This window comes from Chionomys nivalis, chromosome 7 (assembly GCF_950005125.1).
Source record: "Chionomys nivalis chromosome 7, mChiNiv1.1, whole genome shotgun sequence".
NCBI classification, from domain to species: domain Eukaryota; kingdom Metazoa; phylum Chordata; class Mammalia; order Rodentia; family Cricetidae; genus Chionomys; species Chionomys nivalis.
In genome coordinates, this window is record NC_080092.1 from 49,475,730 (window position 1) to 49,498,671 (window position 22,942).

Consider the following 22,942-nt stretch of genomic DNA (forward strand, 5'->3'; position numbering starts at 1 on the left):
TATGTGCCACCAGGCCCTGGCCCCCTTTTTATGAAGTTATTATGAAAATAGAGTTAATATCTTTCATCTATTCTTGCTAAAACTATATAATTTTGTTCCTAATTTTGGGCTCTTTATAAACATTCGGATGGCTACCCATATGGTAAAGGTAAAATAAGATCACTGTTTCACACTGCAGATGAATAACACCTTCCAGGTGGATCCAAGGTCTAAATGTGAAAAACAGGACCTAATGTTTACACAGATGTAGGAAATGACTTATAAAGCAGGCACAAAAACCAGCGAAGGCTGATTATTTATCCAGTTGTGTTTAAAACGGAATCTCTAGCTACAAAAGGCAAATGAAAAGCCCAGACCAGAAGGAATTCGTAATATACAGAGATTATACGTGGTTCTCCGTTAATAAGCAAAGAGCTTCTACAAAGCAATAAGAAAAACGAATATGCACCAACAGTGGCAGCAAAAATGAGCAAGGAACATGAATGGGAAGTTTATACCAAAGAAAAATGGGTACACATGTGAAAAGATGAGCTGTTATTCGGGGTTAGAGTTAGGCTGGGGTTAGGGCTGAGGTTTGGGTTAGTGCTATGGTTGGGGTTGGCGTTAGTGTTTGAGTAGGGGTTGCTTTGGGGATTGGATTGGTTTTGGGGTTGGAGTTGGGCTTGGAGTCGAGGTCTGATATGTGGTGGTTTAAAGATGATCTCCATAGGCTCAAATATTTGAATGTTTGTTTTCCATTGGTGGAACTATTTAGGAAGGATTAGGAGGTGTGGCCTTGTTGGAGGGGGTGTGGCCTTGTTTGAGTAGGTGGGTTGCTGGGTGTGGGCTTCAAGGTTTCAAAATCCCACACCAGGCACAGTCTCTTTGTCTGTCTGTCTACTGCTTGCAGATAAGATATAAACCCTCAGCTACTGTCGTCAGCGCCATGCCAGCCTGCTTCCTATCATTCTCCCTCCCTTGATGGTCATGGACTCACCTTCTGAAACCTTTAAGCCCCCAGTTAAATGCTTTCTTATATAAGCTGCCTTGGTCATGATGTCACTTCGTAGCAACAGAACAGTACCAGGGGGTGTCTTATTGCCATTACAGACTCGTTCATGCCGCTTGTTAGTGGAATGTGGACTTTGGGACTTTGTATCAGGACAGAAGATGCATTCTGTAAGCAAGACTTCCTGGGCCGTTCTCATATGAGCATGGAAGATAATTGTGCTGAGTGCCATGTGGACTATGAAGGCCCAGCTCAAGAACTTTTAGAGGAGAGTAATATTAGTGAATGGACTAGAGAATGTTTTTGTGACATTTTGACAAAGAATGTTGCTGCTTTTTGCTCTTGTTCTAAGACTCTTCCAGAGGCTAAATTGAAGAGTTCTGGATGACCGTCTTGAAGACTTCAAGACAACTTAGTATTGACTATGTCATGCTGTTATTAGTGTGGTCACTCTTATACAGATCTATAAAGAAAAAGAGGAAGCGGGACAAAAAGAAATACAAAATGTACACATGAGGAGAAAAAGAGCATCAGGAAAAGTAATGTTGGAGTCAAGTCCTGTGCTCAAGGAGGTGAAGACAGACCTGATGCTAAATGGGATGAAGGGAGTGGTACCTTCAGGCTAATATCCTCCCCAGCTAATCAGCAACTCACAAAAATGAAAGCTTCTGCCACAAAGGAAAGCATCAACAAGTCAAAGCATAGGAAAATATAATCCAAGGAGGGACAAGCTTCTATTCCAAACAAGCTGCAATACTTGGCAGCTTCAACCACCTGGTTCTGGCTTTATCAGTATGAACACAGGAGTAAAGGGGCTATGGAGCCTTCCTCATGGCTAAGGAAAGCCCCTAACAGCCATCTCAACCTCTGACAGCAGACATAGAGTTACAGAATTAGAAGTTGGCCCTCTTGAGTTTCAGTCTTGCTTTGGTATTTCCTTGCCATGCCCCCTTTACTCCTCTTTGGAATGGAAATGTATATTCTGTGTCATTGGATGTTGGAGTATGCAATTTGCTTTTGATTTTACAGAATTTCATAGTGAAGAGATTGCCTAGAGGCTCAGGAGAGACTTTGGACCTTTAAACAGTGTCAAGACTGTGGAAATCTGTGGAGATTTTTGGAGTTATGCAAATGCATTTGCATGATGATATGACTACTAAGTCTGTTCGGGGCCAAAGAATGGGCTGTAGTGTTTTGAATGAGACCAGCTCCATGGGCTTATATGTCTGAATGCTTGGTCCCTCGTTTGTGGAACAGTTTTTGGAACATTTATAAAGTTGCCCTTGTTGAAGAAGATGTGTCACTGTGGGTAGGCTTTGAGGTTTGAAAGCCCATGCCAGGAACAGTCTCTTTCTCTGCCTATTGCTTGTGGATAAGATATAAGCTCCCAGCTACTGCTTCAGCACTGTGCCTACCTCCTGCCATTCTCCCCATCACGATGGTCATGGACTCATCCTCTGAAACTATAAGCAATCCCCCAGTTAAATGCTTACTTTTATAAGTTGCCTTGCTGGCAGTTATCTCTTAACAGCAATAGAACAGTAGCTAAGACAGGTGTGCATGTCTTCAGTTACATAGTGTCTTAGTTGGTGCTTCTATCGCTGTGAAGAGACGCCATAACTGTGATAAACATATAAAGGAAAACATTCAGGGGCTGCTCACAGTCCACTGTCATCGTGGCGGGAAGCATGGCGGCACGCAGGCAGACATAGGGCTGGAAAGGTAGCTGAGAGCGCTACCTCCAGATAGGACAGCAGCAGGTGAGAGACCAGAAAAACTGAGGCTGAAAAAGATTCCATTCTTGTACCGGGATCCTTTGGGACTTCGAACTTCACTCCAACCCCTGAGAAAAGCCAGGAGGCATGAGGCCCCTTCTAGGGGAAGTATTAGTTAATGGAAAAACCTGAGATACTCTGAAACTGCTGACTGCCACCCATACCCCCACCCGTGGTTACACAAAAGATGTTGACTACCTAACTTCCCCTATCGATTGAGTAACAATGGACCAATCAGATAAGTTTTCAGACAGCCCTTTTGGCTAGTAAAGGATCAGCAGATGTCCCCAGGATGTGACCAGGGGATAGTTACTATGGGAGAACAATCCCCCCCCCCCTTAGGCAAGGACAGCCTATCAGAAAATAACAGCTAAGCTTTACCTAACCTTTAGCCAATTGTGATATAGGATAAGCAATTTTGTACTTTGAAATTGTAATTTTGTGACTGCTTTGTTGTTTTTGTCTTTTAAAACCCCTTTGAAAACAATAGTAGATGGAGTCCTCTTTCCCTCCATCTGCTGAGTCAGACTGTGAGGCAGGGGACCTGTGCTAACTCCTATACAATAAACAAAACCTTGCTTTTGCTTTCGGAAGAGTGTGGCAGTCTTCTTGGGGGAGGGTGTCTCAGGACTTAGGCACAACACAGGAAAAGACTGAGACACACTGGGCCTAATTTGAGCATCTGAGATCACAAAGCCCACTCCCAGTGACACGCTTCCTGTAATGAGGCCACATCTATTCCAACAAGGCCACGCCTCCTAATAGTGCCACTCCCTATGGGCCTATGGGGGTCATTTTCCTTGAAACCACCACACTTAGTTAAGATTCTTGGTTGCAAACAAAGAGAGTCAACTCTGGTTTAATAGAGCAGGAAAGTAACTTCAGGAAAAGAACACAAAATCAATAGGAAGTATAGAAAAATATGCATGAAAAGCGGACAGAGGTAATGAGCAAGCAAGAACCTAAACATTCCTGATCATAATGCCGGGTAGACAAGGTAACATTTCACACCCACAGTGTGTGTGTGTGTGTGTGTGTGTGTGTGTGTGTGTGTGTAGGCAGGTCTGAGGTTGATGAGGGATATCTTTTTCTATGTCTCTCCACCTTATTTTTCAGTGAATGCAGAACATACTGATTGACTAGACTGACTCTGGGGATCTGCCCATCTTCTCCCCCAACACTCTGGTCCTAGGGTTACAGCCGTCCGCCACTGTGCCCACTTTTTTATGTGACAGCTGAAGACCCAAACTCAGGGTCCTGATGGTTCTACCGCAATCACTTTACCAATGAAGCCAACTCCTCTTCCTAAAGGTGTTGCAATTTCTACTTCTAGCAATTGCAGATGGAAACTCCTTATTCTCACCTTCATAAGTATAATCCATATATTTAGCCTTTGCCAATTGAAGAAATAAAAAGTAATGTCACTTTTAATAACACTTTTAGGTTTTTAGCAAATAGCCATTTATATTTATTATTATTATTGTCATTACCTATTTCAGCAGTTTAGCTTTTTTATTTTTGGTTTTTTGAGACAGGGTTTTTCTGTAACTTTGGAGCCTTTCCTGGAACTAGCTCTTGTAGGCTCGGCTGTCCTCGAACCCACAGAGATCCACCTGCCTCTGCCTCCTGAGTGTTGGGATTAAAGGCATGCACCAACACCACCCCGCCCGAGTTTAGCTTTTTATAGAGAGCCAGAAAATAAATATTTTAGATTCTTTGAATTATATGGTCTCCGTTGCTGCTACTCATCTCTTCTAGTATAGTGTGAAAGTAGGCATAGACAACACCTAAATAAAGGACATGGCTGAGTTACAATAAAACTTTATTTACAAAACACACAGTGGGACAAATCTGTGTAAACAGAGACCACTCATTTGTTTCCTGGCTGCCCTGACCCCAAATAATCACGCAGAAACTATATTAATTGCAACACTGCTTGGCCAGTGACTCTAGTGTGTTCCTGGCTAGCCCTTACAACTTGAATGAACTTATTTCTATTATTTTGTATTTTACCATGAGGCTCGTGGTTACTGGCAATGTTTGGGCGTGTCTGTCTTCTGCAAACTACATGGCATCTCTCTGACTCCACCTACTCTCTTCTCTTCTATCTGCTTGGAATTCCCGCCTTGCCTTATTCTGCTCTGCAATAGGCCCAAAGCAGGTTTTTTATTAACCAACGGCATTTACAGCATGCAGAGGGGATCCCACATCAAATCTGGCCTGCAGATTCCTGGCCTATTTGTTGCCGCTGCTGTTTTTAACTTATAAGAGGTCTGGACATAATGGAAAATCAGTTGAATGTGACTGAACTCAATAGCTACAGTCTGATGTTTTCATATCCAACACGATTATATTTGGTCTGTTTACATGATAAATTCATGTCAAAGTACAATACCTAGAACTGTAGAATACAGCTGCATATGCATCATTGCGTTCAAATTCAAGTTTAATACTTTAACAGTTATGATGGGCTCTACTGCCACTTTGCTTTGCTTTCAACTTTTGTATTTTTTTGGGGAGACAGGGTCTCATTTTGCAGCTCTAGCTGCCCTAGAACTCACTATGTAGACCAGGCTGGCCTCTAACTTACAGAGATCCACTAGCCTCGGCCTCTCGAGTGCTGGGGTTAAAGGTGTAGGCCATCACGTCCAGCTTGCTTTCAATTTTGGATTAATTCCATGGAAACTATAAGCTCCATTACTTAGTGGTTAAGGCCTCTGACCTCTGAGCTCAGGTTCTTTTTCCTGTCCTTCCAGTCCTGAAATTCCTGCAAACTATTTTGTGGTGATATTTTATGATCTAACAAATAAAGCTTTACCGGAAGATCAGAGTGCAGAGCTAGCCATACTAGTTAGTCATAGAGGCCAGGCAGTGGTGGCAACCACCTTTAATCCCAGGGCTGAGGGAACAGACAGATCTCTGTTAGTTCAAGGCCACCCTGGGCTACAGGAGAATGATCCAGTCTAAAAGAGAAACAGAGCCAGATGGCGGTGAAGAGGAGGAAACCGGAGCTCATTGCAGCCATCTGAGGATGCAGTCTGAGGACAGGATCACCACTTTGGTCTGGGCATTGGTGGAGGTAAGAATCCTAGTGGCTGGCTGCTCTGCTTCTCTGATCTTCAGCATTCATCCCCTAATAGCTGACTCCAAGTTTTTACTATTAAGACCAATTTGAATTCATGCTACACCGTTTGCCCTGTTCCCCTATCCTGATTTCTTGGAATCATCTATACCTCAATCCTCAGCCACTGATTCCTACCCAGTTTTAAGGATTATTTAAGCTCAAAGAGGTCACTCTTTCCTTGACTTCTTTCAAGTCTTCAATAAATGCTTTCTCCCACAGGCTTAAGAAAAGTCTAAGCAAAAAGTTAAGAGTTCATACACTGTTCTTGCAGAGGACTGGAATTCACTTCCCAGGACACATATCAGGCGGCTCACAACCACCTGTAACTCCACCTTCATGGGATCTCATGCCCTCTTCTGGCCTTCAAGGGCAACTGCACTTGCATGCCCACCGCTACCTCCACCTCATAGACATAATTAAAAATATAGTAGGGAACTGGAGAGTTGACTCAGCAGTTAAGAACATTGGTTTCTTTTCGAAAGGACTCAGGTTTGATCCCTAGCACTCTGGTCATGGAGCTCACACTGCTCTGTAACTCTAGCCCCAGGGGATCCGATGCTGTTTTCTGGCCTTCTTGGGCATGACTCACTGACATGCAAAACATTCATACAACGTTAAAAAAAAAAACAACAACCTTTCATCCAGACTTTAGTAAAACGTTTTTGATTCCCTCTTCTGAGAGCCAGTTAGTAGGTGTCTTAGGGTTTCTACTGCTGTGAAGAGAGACCACAACAATGGCAACTCTTATAAAGGAATGCCATTTCATTAGAGTGGCTCGCATTTTCAGAGGTTTAGTCCATTATCATCATGGTGCTCACATGGTGGCACGCAGGCAAACATGGTGCTGGAGAAGCAGCCGAGAGTCCTACATCTTACAGGCATCAGGAAGTGGTCTGACTCACTTGGCTTGGCTTGAACATATGTGAGACCTCAAAGCCAGCCTCCACAGTGACACACTTGCTCCAACAAGACCACGCCTACTCCAACAAGTCACACCTTCCATAAGTGCCACTCCCTTTGGGTGCTGTTTTCTTTCAGACAACCCCAATAAGTTAGCAAGAATTCAGTTTCAGGTCTCCGGGTGTCTTTGCACTGGGTCTTCAGGATGTTTTTGCAGTTCACTAGGGGGTCACTCTTTATCAGTAATCTCTGTCCATCTCTAAAGATGATACTGGCTCGGACACAGGAAATGCTGGCTTTCAGAGTTGTATAGTACAACGAAGACTCAGGAGCTAAGGCCCGAAGTGCTTAAAACTTAACTCAGTAATTGTTCCGCACCTCATCCTTACAGCCATAAAGCTACCAGGCGTCACAACGTGCTTTTTAAAAAGTTGATTTTCCAGCCAGGCGGTGGTGGCGCATGCCTTTAATCCCGGCACTTGGGAGGCAGAGGCAGGCGGATCTCTGTGAGTTCGAGACCAGCCTGGTCTACAAGAGCTAGTTCCAGGACAGGCTCCAAAACCACAGAGAAACCCTGTCTCGAAAAAAACCAAAAAAAAAAAAAAAAAAAAAAGTTGATTTTCCCTCCAAAGTTTGATTCCTTGCCTTTTCCCAACTCCCCCAAACACGACACCCCCCATCACAGCAATTTTTTGCAGTGTTTACAATGACAGTCACAAGTAATGACAATGACCAGGCCCCTCCAGAATCTCCCTTGGAGGTCTCCCTTACTGTCCTCCTTCCCTCGGATCTTTTAAACCTTTCTGAGTCCTTACTTGGGATAGAGGACACAGAGCACCTCTAGAGCGATCGCGTGTTCCCTTGCAGCCCTTTCTCCACTGCAGATCAGCAAGAGGTGTGGAAAGGTGGTGTTTCTTTTTCTTTTTCTTTTTTTCTTTTCTTTGCTCAAGGGTGGAGGTCGTTGAGGGATAGAGGTGGGGAGTGGTGTCCAGAGCCAAGGATTGCTGCCAGGGGTGAGTGCGAGTGTGTGTGTGTGTGTGTGTGTGTGTGTGTGTGTGAGAGAGAGAGAGAGAGAGAGAGAGAGAGAGAGAGAGAGAGAGAGAGAGAGATTTGGTCTCTGGATGTGGCACTTTATCAGAGCTGTTATCCCATTCCAATATCTGAGGATCGGGAGTGAGACCAAGATCATCATCCCGGGGCTGGTGTTGCCAGGCTAGGCTCTTGCCACTGTCCCCACTACTCTCAAGTGCTACCAAGTCAGAGTCTCATTGCCCCTGAGGTATCATGGATACTGCAGGCCTCACCATTGAAGCCGATCACAGCCTCAAGCTCCAGTTCAGCCACGTCGGTCTCGGGTAAAATTTGTTCTTCCATCGTGGAGAATTTCAGCTCATTGATTCCTCAACTTCAGGGAGCAGCGTCTACTGGTCGGTATGGTAACTGGCGCACGCATGCGTACTATGTTTACGCTCGAGCAGAACGCCAGCCCGCTGAGTTCAAATTGATTTACCCTTTTGCAAATGTAGGAAGGGCTTCCTTCTTACTTTTTTTATTCATTCTAGAAATTTAGGTGGTAGGTGAACACTAAATATGCAGAATGAATTCCCTCGTCTCCCGTGTAAAATCAGCGACTTTTGTCTTAACTATAAAATTAAGCCCCCTTATGATGATTATTAAAAATAATTGAAGACAGAATTGCCTCTGATGGGTAGTCTGTTACCAAAATATCGTGGAATTGATATTACCCTGTAAAAGAAAAATTTTAAAAAGACTTTAAAAGTTTTAGAATGGTATGCAACTATTGTTATGCATGTAAGTATATACGTTGCTTGTATGTAGATTTCCTGCTTCAAACTTCCAAGTGCTGGGCTTTCAGGTGCGAGCTATCACACCGGGCTTCTTTTGTTGTTTTCCGATCAGGAAAAAAAAATGCGAAGAACTTCGAGAGCAGGGGTCTTGATCGCCTCCATTCCTGGGAAAAGGTTTTGAGTCTGTTCAACAACGTAACCATTTTCCTTGCATCCAGCAGTTCATGTGAATTAACGAAAATCAATTGTTTCAATCCACTGTCCCCTCAAGGGTGAGTTTTGGTTAGCGTGGTTCTGAGGTTCCTGACACACGTTTCATTTAGCAAACTCTGGGCTCGGGTCGCGCACCTTCCGAACTGCGGGGAATGAGCCGCGCGGGCCGCCGTAGTCAGCTGGTGCGAGCAGGAAGTGTCCCAACTGCGGGCCGAGACTGCACCATGGCTCCGGACCCCTGGTGAGTTGCTTGTGCTGGCAGTAGTTCGTGGTGGGACTTGGGGGTGGAAGTGGCTTCCAGGGACTCGCACAGACCCTGGCCATCGTTGAACTTGAGGCTGGCGGCTTTTAGGGATGAGCAAAACGGGTGAGGATCCTCCCCTGCTGTGGGGACTCAGCCACATCCCGCCTCCCCGGTGCTAACTCGGTCGTCAGAGCGGGAGACAGTAACCTGGGGGGAGCTAAGACTTGAACAGAATCGAGAGTTTCCCCCGCCTTCTGCGGGGACTTCTCGCCCGTCCTGCTTGTGCGGACTCCCCTGGGTCCTGTAAAAGTGAAGTAGAAACCTTTTAGTGGGATGTCCCTTCCTTCACCCATCAACCCCCAGAAAGGGAAGAAACCGAGGTTCAGACTCCATGGTCACCAGCTAGTTAGTGGTTAGCCGGGCATAGGTGTTATGGGCTCTTCACAAAAAGATTTGTAGTAATCTGGGAGGGAAATTTGCACTTGCGGTAGGCATTTTACCCTTTCCTGCGTCAGTATCCTGAAGACTTATGTCAGCAAGAAATAGTGCAGAAATCAGCACCCGATAAGGGCCATTTATTCAGCAGTGAAGTTCCAAGGACAGAATGATGAAAAATATCTTTATCCAAGGAACATACTGCGATACAGTCTTGACCTTCCTGTTTCATAATTTATACCATTGTATTTCGATAAAGTTCTTGTTGGAGAATATGCCTTATGTTGGTGTTTCTGGTACAGTTTATGATTGTTTGATGGCAGACAATTTTGAATATTAGGAGAGCAGCTCCCAAGGTCAGAGTTAGAGTTACCTAGGGATCTAGGCTGTTTGGGCTAGTTGCTGAAATTTTCGTGGGTTTTGTTTGTTTTGTTTCCATTGTCTCAGGGAGCCCAGGCTGACCTTAAGTTCCTGATCTGTTACTTCAGTCTCCTAAGTGGTGTGACTGCACACTGCCACCATGCCCAGCCAACTGCTGAATATAACTCCTCCTCCTCTTCTTCTTCTTCTTTTTTTTTTTTTTTGCTCCATCAAGTTTCAACAATTGTCCACATCCCTAGTAGAAAATGTAGAGACTACTGAGTATCATCTACAGGAAAGAAAATAAATAGCATCTTTATTATTTGGAAACAACCAATGTTAACTTTTCCCCAATGCATTTCTTGTTTAAATCTTTATTTGCATGTATTTTACACAACAGGGCGCATTTCTCCATATCATTAACTTGTCTTAAAAACGTGATTTTTCTCCTAGCACTTGGGAGGCAAAGGCAGGCGGATCTCTGTGAGTTCGAGACCAGCCTGGTCTACAAGAGCTAGTTCCAGGACAGGCTCCAAAACCACAGAGAAACCCTGTCTCGAAAAACCAAAAAAAAAAAAAAAACAAAACAAACAAACAAACAAAAAAAACCGTGATTTTTCCATGCATATCAGTACATCATCTGAACGTTCATCACTTATTTCTGCTTTAGCTCAGTGGTCGAGCTTACCATACGCAAGGCCTTGAGCTTGGTCCCCAGCAAGACAAGAAAGCTTTCAACTGTCCAATGAGAAAGTCTTTGAGTTAAACAATTGAGACTAACAGCAAAAGAGTTCAAATGCTTCACTGTTTTGGGGGTACAGTTTCCCTGTAAGTCTGATTTGGGCCAGCCTCTGAAGAAACTAACCTCCACTCAGCTGTCCTGTTTAAATGTACCCTCCTACTACCAGGGCCACCGCTTGGCCAGACATGCTTTCTTCCATTTATCTTTGCTTATGCCATGTGCTTTCTACAGTGTTTAGATTTTGCTCCTCCTTCCCATACAGACGTCTGCTTGAGTCTGAAGTCAGCCCAAGATGTCCTCTTGTGGCCCAGCCCTTCTGAGCACCTCTGACATCAGTAATCTCTCCCATTCCCTAACCCTAGAGATACTTACTTTAGGGCTTGTATTTGACAGGATTTTGTTATGGATTTTATATGTTTGATCTGTGTTTGCCGAGCCAGACTGAAGTCCCTGTCTTCATAACTGATAGTGTGGAGGCAAGCAAGGAAAACGGAGGGAATCTGGGACTTGGACTATTTTCTTTATTACCCCCACTTTTTAAAAATTATCTATATATATCTCACCTGGTCTTTTTCATACACATCTATACCCGAGTGTACTGAATGGTGCATATTGATGTATGAGTCTTGGGTTAGGAGTGACACTGCCTCTGAGGTGCTTGTGAAATTCACAGCATAAAGTTCTTTGTGTAGGATCTGGAGTCACATCCCCAGCCCGAGCTAGATGCTTTTTTCTCCTGATGTTGGTGATTGAGCCTAGTGCCTTGCACAAGCTAGACAAATGCTTCTCACTGACCTATGCCTTTAATCATCTTTTAAGATTTGAGACAGTTCACAAAGTTACCTAAGCTGCCTCAAATAGATTAACCTTGAAGTTAAGACTCTCGTGTCCCAGCCTCAAGAAGCTGGGGTAATGGGCATGTCCAGTACTGAAATATTTTAAAGAATTAAATTATTTCTTTTCTTATGCATAAAACTGGGACATCAGGGCAAACAATAGTTTTCAGTATTTTGCAGTGGACAGTCCTGGAAAATGCATTGTTCACTTGAGCACAAGAGTCCCTGCTTCTCAGGAGCAGATGGGTACAAGAGAGGAGATGTACGTGCGCACACGTGTTTTCTGAAAATTAGAAAGCGAAAATGCTGTAATTAGGAAAACTCTGGGTGCTACTAGGAGCTTATTTGAATTTTATTTTTGGGGGGCAAGGTTTCTCTGTGTAGCCCTGGATTTATGGACCAGGCTGACCTCTAACTCATTGAGATCTGCTTGCCTCTGCCTCCCGAGTGCTGGGCTTAAAGACATGTGCCACCACTGCCCAGAAATCTTTTTTTTTTTAAAGATGTTTATTTTTATTTTAAGTGTACGGGTGTTTTGCCTTCATGTATGTATGTGCCTTATGCTTGCCTGATACCCTAAAGGCTAGAAGAGGACATGATACAGTTGTAGACGTCCTTGTGGGTGCTGGGAATCACACCCGGGTTCTCTGGAAGAGCAGCAGTTCTCTGAACCACTGAGCCGTCCCTCCAGCCCCTCATTTGAATCTTTGAAAGCCCCCAACACTGTTTAGTGGCAAGTGGAAGGCCAGTGTTCTGAGAGAACTGTGGTGGGGCTAGGAGTTAGCCAGGCTTCTATGTCCCCTGGAGCGTTTTGCTGCAAATACACAGTTCCTGCTGTCCCTGCTGTGTGAGTTTGGTTGTCAGTTCTCACCTTGCCTCAGTGTCTCCTTCACTGATACAGCACCTCCTTGTCACTGTGTTCCTTTATCTTCCATGTTTCATAACACAGATCAAATCAACATCAAATCAACCGTATATTTATTGTCTGCCGTTCTCCTTTCACTGGAATGTTCATTTAAAAACAGGAACTCTGTCCATTTCGTTTATTGCTCTTTCGAGTTGATAGTGCCTGGAACAAAGTTTTGTTTAGCATAAGCCCTTGTGTTGCAGGCCTGCAATCCTAGCATTCAGGATTCAGGAAGGGAAGACAGGAGAATTATGAGTTCAAGGCTAGCCTGGGTTACGTAGGGAGATACTGTTAAAACAAAAACGGTAAACCCACAAAGCAAAACAAAACAACCCAAACCAAATAACATCAAGCCAAAGGTACAAATGCAAATGTTTTATCATGTGCATAATAGTAAACTCCTTGAAAGCCCAGATTCTGGGACCAGACACCCTTGGTTGCTGCTCTCCTTTGTCCCCTCTGAGCAAGTCAGCTCTACCTCTTTTCTTTGTACCTGCTTTCTTCCTATCTAGGTGGAGGAGGCCATGTTCCCTGCGCCACAGTGTTCTTGTGTGGATTAACTGAGTTGTCGTTAGTGAAGCTTTCTGAATGGTGCCTGGTACATAGGAAGCACCATTCAGTACATGCTGTTATTATGGTTGGTTTTCTTTCTTTCTTTCTTTCTTTCTTTCTTTCTTTCTTTCTTTCTTTCTTTCTTTCCCTTCCTCCCTCCCTCCCTCCCTCCCTCCCTCCCTCCCTTCCTTCCTTCCTTCCTTCCTTCCTCTCTCCCTCCCTCCTTCCCTCCTTTCTTTCCCTCCCTCCCTTCCTCCTTCCCTTCTCTTTTCCACCTGTCCTTTTTGTTTCCTTCCTTCCTTCCTCCCTTCCTTCCTTCCTTTCCCTCCCTCCCTTTCTTCCTTCCTTCCTTTCTCCCTCCCTCCTTCCCTCCTTTCTTTCCCTCCCTCCCTTCCTCCTTCCCTTCTCTTTTCCACCTGTCCTTTTTGTTTCCTTCCTTCCTTCCTTCCTTCCTTCCTTCCTTCCTTCCTTCCTTCCTTCCTTCCTTCCTTCCTCCCTCCCTCCCTCTCTCTCTCCCTCCCTCCCTCCCTCCCTCCTTTCTTTCCCTCCCTCCCTCCCTCCCTCCCTCTCTCCCTCCCTCCCTCCTTTCTTTCCCTCCCTCCCTTCCTCCTTCCCTTCTCTTTTCCACCTGTCCTTTTTGTTTCCTTCCTTCCTTCCTTCCTTCCTTCCTTCCTTCCTTCCTTCCTTCCTTCCTTCCTTCCTTCCTTTCTTTCTTTCTTTCTTTCTTTCTTTCTTTCTTTCTTTCTTTCTATAGGGTCTCCTTATGTAGCTTTGTCTAGAACTCACAATGTAGACTAGGCTGGCCTTAAACTCACAGAGATCTGCCTGCCTCTTCAGTGCTGGGTTTAAAGACAATACGCCATCACCATTCCCTGGCCAGGACTTTATTTAAAGAACTTTAAACCTCTTTCTCTCTGAATGACTTTGATTTCAGGTTTTCCACATATGATTCTACTTGTCAAATTGCCCAAGAAATTGCTGAGAAAATTCAACAACGAAATCAATGTGAAAGGAGAGGTGAAAAGACACCTAAGGTAATACCGTGGAAGAATTGATGTGCTCATCTTTGAAGTTTGAAAGCATTTCTAGATCTGGGGCATGCTGTGTGTGTTGTGTTGTGTGCATGTGTGTGCATGTGCGTGCATGTGCGAGTTCATGTGTATAAATCTTTGGAGTGTGTTTTGGTATGTTGTATCTAATTTTATTTTTCCCCATTTGGTAAATTATGAATGACTACTGCCCCAAGATATAAAATAGTCTACATTTCATTCACTGACTTTTTATAGAGCTGCAGTGTTGACACTGTGGCAGCTGCTGGCATCATACTCTTGGATCTGCCTGTGTGTGTTCATGGATGTTGTGTGCACGTGGAAGCCAGCGGTTGACACTGGCTGTGTGGCTGCAAGGGATCAAACTCTAGTTCTCAGGCCTGTGCCGCAGGCAGTTCATCAAGTCCAGTCCCAGCCTTGTATTTTGTTTATCCTTATCCAGTTGTTTAGGCGACACAGGGAGATCTTATCTCAACAACAAACTACAAACCAGAGTGTAGATGGTGGTGGTGGCTGTCTCACTGGGTGCTTGCCTTTAATCCGCCTTAAATCCCAGCACTCCAGAGGCAGAGGCAGGCAGCTCTCTGAGTTCAAGGCTAGCCTGGTCTAGTTCCAGAACAGCTAGGGCTATACAGAGAAACCCTGTCTTAAACCCCCCTCAAAAGATGTGCACGCCCCTTTTGCATACCTATCATTTGTCCTATTTTTATTTGTCTTATTTTTCATTATATTCCATTTGTCTTATTTTTTACTGTCATTTGCAATTCTATTTCTTTGTGTTTGAGTTAGGGTATTGCTATGTAGCCCAGACTGGCCTAGAACTTGCTGTGTCGTTCCAGCTAATCTTAAACCATGGTCCTCTGTCTCAGTCCCCTGAGCACTGGGATTGGAGATGTTTGACTTTCAGGGTACTCTTAGGAAATATCACTGAAAAAAAATTGGTGTTGTGGCTAATGATCAATAACAAGATTTTGAATAGACATGTAGTGCATTTGTGGATTAAGCAGGGGAGTTTTGACTTTTTTTGGAGGGTGTGGAGCTTCTTCGAGACAGGGTTTCTCCCCAGCTGTCTTGAACTTGCTCTATAGACCAGGATAGCTTCCAACTCACAGAGCTCCATCTGCCTCTGCCTCCTGCAGGCTGGGTTCAAAGGCGTGTGTCACCACTGCTCGACTTGACTTTTTAAATAATCCTTAGTGCTTTCTTCTTATTCACCTTCCATCAGTATCTAGTGCGTGGTTATTGCGGGGCAAAACCAGTCTGTACATTTTTTAGGTTTTGTTGGTATTGCTGTTTTTGTTTTTGTTTTTTTAAAATGTCATTTACTTAGTTAATTAATTCATAGAATCTTATGATATCCAGACTGGTCTGGAATTCCTGTTGTAGCTCAGGCTGGCCCTGGGATCTTTATCCTCTTGCATCTATCTTCCAAATGCTGATATAATAGGTGTGAGCCACCATGCCTGTCTTGATCACTGTACTGAATTCTTTTACTTTTTTGGTTTGTTGTTGTTGTTTTGAGACAGGATTTCTCATTGGACCTGGAATTTACCAATATGGGTGGGTTAGATGACTAACAAGCCCCATAAATCCTCTTGTCCCTACACTCCAGTGCTGGGGTCACCACTGCACCTGGCCTTTTACCTGGGGGCTTGGGGTTCAGACTCAGGTCTTCATGCTTGTGTGGCAAGCACTCTGCTAGCCAAGCCATCTCCCCAGCTCTAAATTGATTCTCTGAATCTTTCCCAAGTAGATTGTTCTCTGTCTGCAATTAATACTTTAATCTCCCTTGAGCCCTTCATATTTCCTTAGTCTTGTTCCTTTGGTAAGAACGTGTAGCTCACAGTTTAAACAGACGGTAGTATCTATTCTTAGTTGTTCTTCCTGTCTTATTTTTAATTTCCCCACACTGTATTAATCATATGTTTGTTCTCTTTTTAATCAGTGACACCATAGGCTTTCCTTTGAGGTTTTCTAGCACTAAACCATTCTTAACTTGCAAGAATAAATTCTACTTCATGGTAGCATCCTGTCCTTTTAATGCGATTCTGAGTCTGCTGATGTTTGGAAAAGGTTTTGTCATCCTTGAGCAGGCTTGGTGTGAGGGTTTTTTTTCTTTTCTTGTTTTTTTTTTTTTTTTTTGTCTGTTTCCAGTTGTTTATGTCAGTGCTTATGTCTGGGATTGTGTTACCGAAAGTATGAATTGGGTCTTGCATTTTTTTCTTTGTTCTGAAAGTTTCTGTTTAATTATAACAAAGGTACTTTTGATGATAAAAGATTATTTTCTTTCTTTTCTTGTTTTTTTTTTTTTTTTTTTTTGAGACAGGGTTTGCTGCGTAGCCCTGGCAAAGATTATTTTCTTATAAAATATGAAATCTTAATACTAAGTAATGATTACCTTTGACATTACAGTAAGTTTCTAGACTATTCTCTTTTTGGGTGAAATTTCATTTTATGACTTGATTTAAACATTTTAAAATTACATTTATTTCTGTGTGTGTGTGTGTGTTAGGTATGTGTGTTTTTTTGATAGAGTGGGGGGGGGGGTATCTTCCTTTGTTGCTCAGGCTGGCCCCGAGTTCCTGGATCCAAGTGGACCTGGTGCTGAAGCCTCACGTACAGGTGTAAACTACAGCACCCAACTGGTTATACTTTTTGCTTCTTGTTCTGTTCTCTACTCTTTGAGTACATGGCAGACTGCTTCCTACCAGCTCCCCGTCAATTCCATGGGTGGCTCCTTTGGGTTTCTGGGGTGTTAGAACAAAGCCAGGTCTTTCCTAGCTGCTGGCATCGGACAGTTGCTTGACATGCGTGACCTTGCTCATCAGAGCAGGACTTCCTGCTTCTCTCTGGGTTATACATTGCTACTTTGTTGTTTGGTCAGGCGGGCTCTCACTGTGTAGCCTTGGCTGACCTTGAACTCACTATGTTGACCCTGCTGACCTTGTCCTAGAGATCCTCCTGTCTCCCCAGTGCTGGGATCTCACGCGTACCCTACCATGCCCAGTTAACTGCTACTTTTAGCAAGCAATAGTAAAAGCAGTGGCAGTCTGCCTCTCTAGTATTCCTCCCATTCCTCCGTGGTCAAATGTTTTCATTCAGATGGCTACTCTTGTTCTTCCGTGGTCAAATGTTTTCATTCAGATGGGTACTTTTGTTCTTCACATTTCCAGATGTCAGGGAGGGGCCGTCCCATCTCTTCATCTTCAGAATCACAGACAGACATTCCCTCTGGGCTTTTAGGCTGACTGGAGACAGTTCCCTCAGTCCTAGAAGAAGAGTCATGTGTGGTTAACATTCCTCTCATGGAAAAAGAGCATTACTTTCCAGTGGTCAGATGGGCTATAAATATACCAGAGTGTTCTGAGACCAGTCCGAACGCTAATGGGACTTGACACCTTGTCATCTGAAGCATGGTTGAGGGAACCATGGGGTTTTGCTGCTGAGTGAGGACTGAGGGAACACAGTTTCCGGCATGGCTCCAGTGTGGGTAAAATACAGTATGTGGGAGTTCTGGGGACAAAATTCCATCTGAGTATGAATGCAAGCTGACTGTTTCCACTCAATAGCTATGTTCCTGTGTGGACCAGGTGCACCATGGGTACACGCTCCGGGTGGACAGAGCTCTGATGGCTAGACAAGGACCCCATTGAGAACTTCACAACCGAGCCTGTCTCCCAGGCCTTCCTTCCTTAGCAGATGCTACCCATCCCTCTGGACAGTGGACTCAGGCTGTGTTCTTTCCTCTTTCCAGCTCACCCTGACCATCAGAACTTTGTTGAAGAACCTGAAGGTAAAGATCGACACTCTGAAGGACTTGCTGCTAAGAGCTGTGTCAACCCGGCAGATGTATCCATGTAAACATGCCCACCTTCCCTGGAGGGAGGAGAAACAATCTTATTTAAGAGAGGAAGGAATCTGGGCCACCCACATTTCCCCCGCAGCTCAAGGAGGACTTGGTCTCCACACTGTTGCCGATAGTCTTGAATTCTGTTTAAGTGTCTGTTCACTGCTTTGCAGTAACTGCACTGGCAAGGGAAGACGCACCTAAGGAATGAGTTTGTCTGGGTGTAACCTTGACAGGGCGGGAAGCTAATGCTTTCCCTCAGCTCCGTTTGTAGAGCTGCACACTGCTGTTCACTGCCTTGAGGATGGCTAGCCACTACTTTAGCCGCAGGACTTCCATGATAATCCTGAACACTGATTCCCTGCTGGATTTTCCAGAGCATTTTGGTTTTCTTGAGACGGGGGTCTCAGTAGCCCAAACTGGACTTGAGTTCACCCTGTAGCCAAGGATGGCTTGAACTTCTGCCCTCACCTCCTAGCACTCAGATTCAGGCATACTCCAGTACACTCAGTTTCGTGAGGTGCTGGGGTGGAACCCAGGGCCTTGTGCCTGCTAGCCAGATGCTCCACCAACTGAGCGACATCTCAGCCCTCAGGATATTTAGTAACCTGCTTTCTGGCCAATAACAGTAGAGGCTACATGTCTTTTTCTGCTTTTTAAAAATCTAGCCATAGACTACTGAGATATGGTTTGGCCACTTCATTCTTTCAGGGGCACAGACAAGTGCCCCTCATTTGGGAGCTTTTGGGGTGAAAGGTGTATTAGGAATTGGTTAAAGCAGGCTGGGCCATCTTAACCCCTGGTAAGGTATCACGTGCTCAAGCCGCTTTTGAAGTGTGTGTGGTTGTACACATCTATAATCCCAGCACCAAAGAGACCAAGGCAAGACAGAGCATTAAAAGCCAGCCTGGACTACATGGTGATTTTGAGGCTTACCTTAGCTACATAATGAGCCACCCTACCCTACTCCCACCCCCACCTCCATACAAACATTATAGGAAGAAATTCACAATGGACCTGTTACCTAAACTGAGTCTTTAAACCTGGTTTATAATGAGTTGAAAACTGACCCTACACTTGTATTTCTTTAAATTGTCTGTAATTCACGCCAAAGACCTGGCTTTTGGTATCAGAGGAAACCACATATCCTGGTTTTTATGTGGGAGAATGTAGGAATACAGCTTTTTTGACAAAACAATTGAAGGTGTTTCAAAAATATGTTTTCTCCCAAATGAACTCTTTTATGTTAGCAGGAAGGTTGGCATGGCTTAATAGCATGGTCCTCGAAATGTTTAATTATTAATCTGCTGAGGTTTCAAATAAAAGTTTAATTTTAGTAAACAATGGGGCCTTCTTTGAAACACAGCTGGAATATTCTGGTTTGTAATTTTACCCTCCATATGGTATCATTTGTTACCGCCTGCTAGTGTGTTACATAAAGAGCTTTTATTTTACCCAAGTCAACAGGTCTTAATCCATAGACCTGAGTGGGTTACAGTGGGCGGGGCTAGTTTCTCTTCTTTCAGAAGTCAGTGCTGGGGAGTTTGTACATGCGCTCAAGGTACATGGGCTCATTTTAGTGTAACCAAATCACATGTGTTAGAAAGGTAGTTAAATACTGTCTCATGGTACTTTTAGTTCCTGTTTGCTAACTTCATTAAGATAATTCATTATAATCCAGTATATATATATGTATATATATATATCACTATAACAGTAACACACACACACACACACACACACACACACACACACACACACACACGTACGACCCGTAGAGCAAGAGACATATATAACCCAAGAACTCTGATTCCTGTTAATAGCCCCTGCTGCACAGTGGACAGAGAATACTAAGTGTGTAATACTTGGTTTCATTTTCCTAAACACTTTCAGTCTGGCCGTCTGTTGTAATGGACTTTTGGTTTTGTATTCTCAGCATGACTCCCCAGACTACCATGTTAAGCACTACCCACTAAACACACTGGTCTCATTATTTAAAACATTCAAAAAATTTATAAGAACACAAATATTGATAATTTGAAATTTCCTAGAGCAATTTTAAAAAAAATTGAAAAATTAAAAATAAAAACTCAACTGGATTATAAAAACTTTTAAAAATAATCTTTTCCCCACCAATTGTTGAGCTTTGCTGGTAGAGGTGACATTCAGATCACAGACCACACGGGGGCGCTCCTAAACCTGTTTTCAGGGAAGCCTCTTCTACTAGAAGGAAAAAGGCAGTAGTGACTGCAATAGTATTAACAACCTTTTTGTTTGGTAGCTGGTTTGGGCCAGGGGATTGAACCTAGAGCCCTGGACACACTAAGCACATGCTCTATGACTCTAGCCCCAGGCATTTCTCCAACATCCTCCCTCTTAAATATTTTTAATAATTCAAATCTTCCTCCAAATTTAAGCAATTTCAGATGGAAGCTCTCTGGTACTAATCACTGCATATGCTTGGTTTTGGAAATATCTTTTCTTCTTTATGAAAAAGGTAACTTGACCAGGTCAACCTTGTTACCTTGTGTCATGGATACAGGTGGAGAGATTCCAGCATTCCTGCAGGGAGTTTAATCTTATAGAGAAGAATCCTGGATACATCAGTAACTTTCCCAGGACCCTATTAGGGATACAAGAGTCAGATTCGAGCACATGACTATCTGGCTCCAAGTCTGTTGTTTGAAGCTGATTTTTGTTTGTTTGTTTTTTGTTTTTTTCGAGACAGGGTTTCTCTGTATCTTTGGTGCCTTTCCTGGGACTCCCTCTGTAGACCAGGCGCCTGGAACTCACAGAGATCTTGAGTCCTGGGATTAAAGACATGAGCCACCACTGCCTGGCTTGAAGCTGAATTCTTTAGTAGAAAACATAGTCTCCTGTCCCCTGTCCCCTGGCGTGGCTTTGACAACTGCTTGCTGCTGTCACAGGTCCTCAGGAGCCTTAATCACAAAGGGTGATGCAGTGTTCTGTTCACTGTGGTGTATTAGTTATATCTTAAGATATTGTGATCCTTAGTTAAAAAAATGACCACAAATCATCAAAAGACTGCCTCTTTAAAATTATTTTAATTTTATTTATTTGTGTTTGTGTGTATATGTGTGCACAGTGCCTGAGAAAGCCGGAAAGGGTGTTGGATCCCCTAGGGTTGGAGTTGTAGGCAGTTGTGAGCTGTCTAGTGTGTGTGTGCAGAGACCTGAACTCATGTCCTGTACAAGAGCAGCAAATGCTCTTAACCACCAAGTCATCTCTCCAGCCGGACAGGGTTGTTGCAAGGAACAGGCTACTTGTTTGTCCCGGCTGCCCGGCTAGCTTAGCCCCGAAATAACCACACCGAAATTGTATTAATTAAATCACTGCTTGGCCCATTAGCTCTAGCCTCTTATTGGCTAACTCTCACGTCTCTATTTAACCCATTTTTATTAATCTGTGTATTGCCATGTGGCAGTGGCTTACGGGGGAAAATTCCCAGCATCTGTCTCAGGCAGATCCATGGCGTCTCTCTGACTCTGCTTTCTTCCTCCCAGAATTTAGTTCTGTCTTCTCTACCTACCTAAGTTTTGCCCTATCAAGCCAAGGCAGTTTCTTTATTCATTAACCAATACAAGCAACACACAGAGGGGCCTCCCACATCACAGGCTGACTTTTAAATACAGTTCTAGGAAACAAAGTTGGGTGACTTTTCTTTTGTGAGACACTGTGTAACTCTGGCTGGGTTTGCCATGTAGATCAGACAGGCCTGGAGCTCACAGAGGCCTGCCTGCCTCTAGTGAACAGCACCACACCCAGCACTGGGTGCCTGTTGGAATGTGAGCATTTGAGAGGCACGCTCCCTTACTGTGCTGCCTAACTATGAACTGACAGGACTTTACTGACATGGTTTTGTCCTCCTGTATTCATAAAGTTCCCCAGAAACTGCAGGAGGTACAAGATGAGGACACCTCGATTCATGAGTGCAGGCCTGAGGTGTCACATTCTTTCCTGAAAAGTGGTTTTGATGTTGTGTTTTCAAAAGTAAAGCCGTGCAGTTTGACTCTGTTAGCTTGTAATTGATCAGCAAGACAGAGTCCTGCAGTCAGGATGCTCAAATCTGCTTTATACATTTCCAGAGGAGTTAGTTAATCTATCCTGTAGCCCAGGCAGGCCTAAAACTTAACAATGTAGCTCAGGCTAACCTTAAACTATAGGCAAGCCCTCTACTTCTCAGCCTCGTAAGCACTGGGATTATAGGTGTGAGCCACTGTGCACAGCCAGTCACTTCTATTTCCAGATCTTCTTTGAGTTGCCTCACCGGGTTGCAAGAATAGCTTGTGCTGTGGGAGGCATTGTGTGGATTTCATGCAATACTAAAAATACTCTCAGTCGGCTTTTCATGGCGCTTGTCCTTTGTTAGCTTTTCAAAACCATCACCTTCACCCTTTTTATTCTCTTCTTTTTTAATGTGTCTGTGTGAGTGTGTGCTAGTGCACGTGGAGGGCTTCCTGACATGGGTCCTGGAGCTGAACTCAGGTCCTTTGCTGGAGCAAAGTGCTCTTCACTGCTAAGCCATCTCTCCAGACCCAGCCTTTGCCGTTTTCTAGGAGTAAAAACAACCTCTTTTCAAAAGTATTCAGTATCAGAGGTATTTGGTGCTTTAGGAGAGATCCTGGGCAAATAATGTTTTAGACATCTCTTAGATGTCCTCAACTCTGTGTTTTAGGGAAAAGGATGGGTGGATGAGTAGATGTGATAACCACCATGTAATAAGCCCAAGTGACTGTGGGAGTGGGGAGACGTGGGGGTTCTGGAAGCAGCACTGGGCCTGCAGTGGAGCTGAGGTTCTCCAGCACTGACTCCGTGATAGTTTCAGTGGCATCTGGGAACATGGGAAAAATAAGGACATGGTTCTTGTGTTTGGAGAAATTTTATCATTTTGTCTGTCACTAGATCTCTTTGTAGGTTTTGGTATTAAAGTCTTGTTATTTTCTCCACAATAGTAGGTAGTTTTGTTTTGATTGTTTTTTTTTTTTTTTTTTTGAACATTCAGTCCATACATGGCCACATGTGTAACTGGTAGCTGCTCTCCCATGTTCCTGACTTGGAAGTCTGGCACCATGTGCTGAGGGATCAACACTGTCCCAGGGACCACACAGAGCTGAAGCAGAGGGCCAACCCTGCCCCTTGAG

General features: G+C 44.0%; 2 protein-coding genes across 2 annotated transcripts in view; one reads left to right on the forward strand and one right to left on the reverse strand.

Moving 5' to 3' along the window:
- The window catches only part of Cfap52 (cilia and flagella associated protein 52), a 43,656-nt gene extending 35,495 nt beyond the window's left edge, over positions 1-8,161 (reverse strand). Inside the window, exon 1 of the mRNA XM_057773935.1 lies at positions 8,092-8,161. Within this exon, the coding sequence (XP_057629918.1) occupies positions 8,092-8,161 (70 nt within the window). The remainder of the gene's footprint in view (positions 1-8,091) is intronic.
- Positions 8,162-8,999: 838 nt separating this feature from the next.
- Stx8 (syntaxin 8) overlaps positions 9,000-22,942 on the forward strand; it is a 250,638-nt gene continuing 236,695 nt past the window's right edge. The window contains exons 1-3 of the mRNA XM_057773482.1: positions 9,000-9,049; positions 13,819-13,918; positions 17,688-17,782. Of these exons, the coding sequence (XP_057629465.1) occupies positions 9,033-9,049; positions 13,819-13,918; positions 17,688-17,782 (212 nt within the window). The 5' untranslated portion in view covers positions 9,000-9,032. The remainder of the gene's footprint in view (positions 9,050-13,818; positions 13,919-17,687; positions 17,783-22,942) is intronic.